At 35.5% G+C, this 3382-nt stretch overlaps 2 protein-coding genes across 2 annotated transcripts; one reads left to right on the forward strand and one right to left on the reverse strand.

Annotated features, from left to right (window-relative positions):
• Nucleotides 1-3: 3 nt before the first annotated feature.
• LOC116349031 (cytoplasmic tRNA 2-thiolation protein 1) lies at nucleotides 4-1312 on the forward strand (the record flags this gene model as incomplete). The annotated part of the gene is made up of 4 exons (XM_031780285.1): nucleotides 4-18; nucleotides 110-341; nucleotides 419-726; nucleotides 798-1312. Coding segments are annotated over 4 exons (1008 nt in total), but the record flags the coding sequence as incomplete, so codon positions are not given.
• Nucleotides 1313-1578: 266 nt separating this feature from the next.
• On the reverse strand, nucleotides 1579-2677 carry LOC116349032 (odorant receptor 47b-like). The gene is made up of 4 exons (XM_031780286.1): nucleotides 2600-2677; nucleotides 2156-2481; nucleotides 1847-2054; nucleotides 1579-1758 (listed from the first exon to the last, which is right to left on the reverse strand). Exons 1-4 carry the CDS (start codon nucleotides 2624-2626, stop codon nucleotides 1579-1581), a joined length of 741 nt encoding a protein of 246 aa, XP_031636146.1. The 5' UTR covers nucleotides 2627-2677.
• Between the last annotated feature and the right edge of the window lie 705 nt (nucleotides 2678-3382).

A 3382-nucleotide genomic window follows, 5' to 3' on the forward strand; every position in this document is an offset into this window, starting at 1 on the left:
AAAAATGCAATACTAAAGGTATTTCAATTGGATATTTCCATTGCATTTTTATTTTCTGTTTGTTTCTAAGTGAATTTCATAATAATGATAATTTATTGCATTTTTCTAGCGACCCAAGACCGGAGATGCTTTATGCAAAGAATGTTTTTACACCGCATTCGAAAATGAAATTCATTGTACAATTCAACAAGCAAATCTATTCAAAAACGGGGATCGTGTTGCGGTCGCAGCAAGTGGTGGAAAGGATTCAACCGTATTAGCGTATGTTTTGAAATTGTTAAATGAACGACACAATTATGGACTTAAACTAATTCTTCTATCGATTGACGAAGGAATTACAGGTTTGTGACACACAACAAAGTTCAAATGTGCTCGTATTTTTTGAAATAAAAATAATTTTTTTTTTGCAAATTTCCAGGATACCGCGATGACAGTTTGGAAACAGTTAAACAAAATCGTGACGATTACGAAATGGAATTGAGAATTCTGTCATATGAAGAGTTGTACGGTTGGACGATGGATCGAATAGTCGGTGAGATCGGCAAAACAAATAATTGTACATTCTGTGGTGTATTTCGTCGTCAAGCGTTAGACCGGGGTGCAAAAATGTTAAATGTAAATTGTATAGCGACGGGTCATAATGCTGATGACATTGCCGAAACTGTAATTATGAACATTTTGCGAGGTGATACCGCCCGATTGTCACGATGTACAAACATCAAAACGGTATGAATGACCAATGACTATGTGTAAAATGTGCACAACTAATGCGAGACTTTGAACATTTTTTTTTTCAGATTGACGAAGACGATGAAGCGATTGCCCGTGTCAAACCGCTGAAGTATACATACGAAAAAGAGATTGTAATGTATGCACATTTCAAAAAATTGGTCTATTTTTCAACGGAATGCATATTTGCGCCGAACGCATATCGTGGTCATGCCCGTGCATTTTTAAAGGATTTGGAAAAAGTGCGACCGTCTGTGATAATGGATATAATTCATTCCGGTGAACAAATCAAATTTAAATCAACGGTTAAAAAACCGGTGCGTGGCATTTGCAATCGATGCGGTTTTGTTTCGTCACAGCAACCGTGCAAAGCGTGTGTTTTACTCGAAGGTTTGAATCGTGGCCTACCAAAATTAGGAATTGGTAAACGTTCACGTGCCGATCGAATGATTGCAGAACAAGAACGAGATTTGGCGCAGGCCTTTCGTGAGAAAGCCCATCTCGTCAAAAATGATTTTTAGTGTTGAATTCATTGTGGTTTCGGTTTGAAATTTATAAATAAATTATTTGAAATCAGAGATCAGCATGTTTTTTTTTTATTTTTGGTCATGAGATCAAAGTGCAAGTGACAATATTTAAGATTAAAATAGCAAAACTATAGCTCAATGCAAACTATAGCTTCATGGCATTCTATGCAGAAGGAAACGTATCAACTGTACCAAGCACAGCTTATATGTAGTCATCATCAATCTCAAATGAATTCAAAAGCATGCAATAAGAGTAAGAACCACGAAGAATCTATGTGTAAAAAATGAATTTCGAAATTAAACAAAATGATTTGATATTTGATTATTCAAATAAATTGTGCATCACCGTAATGAATGTAATAAAATCAATCCGAAACAAAGCTCCAGCATGATATCGAATTGGTTTTTGTGCGCGACGTATAATATGTAATGTGGCTATTTTAAATTTCATATTCATTTTATACCAATCACAAAAGTACATCGCTTCGGCTACATCAGGTGACTGTGACGGCAGAGAGAGAAAAAAAAAACCCGAATCAGGTGACAGGTTTTGTATAAATTAAAAACGCCAATCGAATTGCGAAACAAACCTCTGCAAACACTTTGTTTCCAGCCCAACACCAATAGCCCAGCTGTACGAATGCCGCAATCATTTCGGTTGAGTATTTGACAAATATCGTGATATCCTTTGTAACTGATGTTGTGGCTATGAATGCGGTCAGGCAAATGATTAACGTACTACTCATGAGTTGCACAATGAACATTGGCCGGTGCATTGAGTTCAGCTGCTCGGTTAATCTAAAACCAATTTTATAATATTCACAATATATCTTTGCATTTTTGATTTAAATCATATGTAAATGGTAAAACCGGTAAAAATATATATTTATATTTTATACTCATATATATCTTGATGTTCTTTGACGCATGCTATTAATTGGTCGTATTCGATGGCTGTGTTTGGTTTGTTTACACCTTGTTTTTTGTCACCGTCGGAAATACGTCGCAATTGCGAGAATTTATGGGCAACAACTTTCACATGTAGCATACTCTCATTTAACGTACACACACCGATATTGTCGACAAATGTAATGCCTTGAATGAGATATACAAAGATGATGGTCTGAAACACATAGGCACCCATGAATTTAAATGAAGTTGTGTCGCTTATGTCAAATGGAAATCTTGCACGATGTGGCATAAATATCTTTGATGCAAACAATGGCTAATTGAAAATGAAAAAAAAAAAATATTTTTTCTGCGGAAATGTTCTTTTTTTCGTTTGCAATTGAATATTCATACTGATTTCAGTTGTCAAACAAACATTTTGAAACGGATTCTACCTGAATGGGAAACGAGAAAGCCAACATTATGCCATTGAAATAGTTGAGTAAAAATAAAATCGTTTCCTGATAATACCACAATCTTTGCATTTTTCGAATGCGTTGATCTGTACTGTGGCCCAATTTTAAAAATCGATCTTCCAATATTTTAAGCATCGCACCGATTTTCCGTTGATTATAATAGAAATAAAATATTTTTGTTGTCACCATATAAACCTAATTGAATTTAAACAGCAACAAAAACGATATATTTCTTCAGAATAAAAAAATAAGTTTAGTTAGAAAAGCTAATCGAAAATGCTACCCCAATTAAAATGCTCAGATCTTCTCCAATTGCAAGTATTTGAGAGTAGGTTTCCGGATTCGACAAGTCCATTGTTGTCGTCACCACGAAAAATATGATCGATACAACAATTATGAAACTGTATATATAAAAATACCACTTGGAATTCGATTTCGAGCCATCCAACGGTGCATTCCACAAGCCTAACCAACTGGACATTCAAAAAAAAATGTTTATTCATTTTATATCAGTGATGGTTTTTTCCTATCTGAATAGCGCTAGCTATTCGCAGCGTCTGAACAGCATTGCTGCCCAGATGCTGAATCGAAGCGGTTGCCGCACGCGTTTTGTACCACACAACATATTGTCATATAGTCTAAGTAACCAGTGAGCTCACAGAGTATGATACACTAATACCATAGTCAGTATACAAACGCATGTCGAACAGAGAACGAACGCGAACGTATATGCTCTGTGTGGTACAAACGAAGTGTGTTGCG

The sequence above is a fragment of the Contarinia nasturtii genome, unplaced genomic scaffold (genome assembly GCF_009176525.2).
Source record: "Contarinia nasturtii isolate CC-2019 unplaced genomic scaffold, AAFC_CNas_1.1 Cnas_scaffold_2782, whole genome shotgun sequence".
Lineage (NCBI taxonomy): Eukaryota > Metazoa > Arthropoda > Insecta > Diptera > Cecidomyiidae > Contarinia > Contarinia nasturtii.

What these genes read in the sequence shown, in the direction of transcription:
- LOC116349032 (XM_031780286.1), bottom strand. Translation starts at nt 2,626, where the DNA reads ATGTTGGCTTTCTCGTTTCCCATTCAG. An exon ending in GAACATCAAGATATATATGA is followed by an intron (nt 2,055 to 2,155) that starts GTATAAAATATA and finishes AATTGGTTTTAG; the next exon opens with ATTAACCGAGCAGCTGAACT. An exon ending in GAAACAAAGTGTTTGCAGAG is followed by an intron (nt 1,759 to 1,846) that starts GTTTGTTTCGCA and finishes CTGCCGTCACAG; the next exon opens with TCACCTGATGTAGCCGAAGC.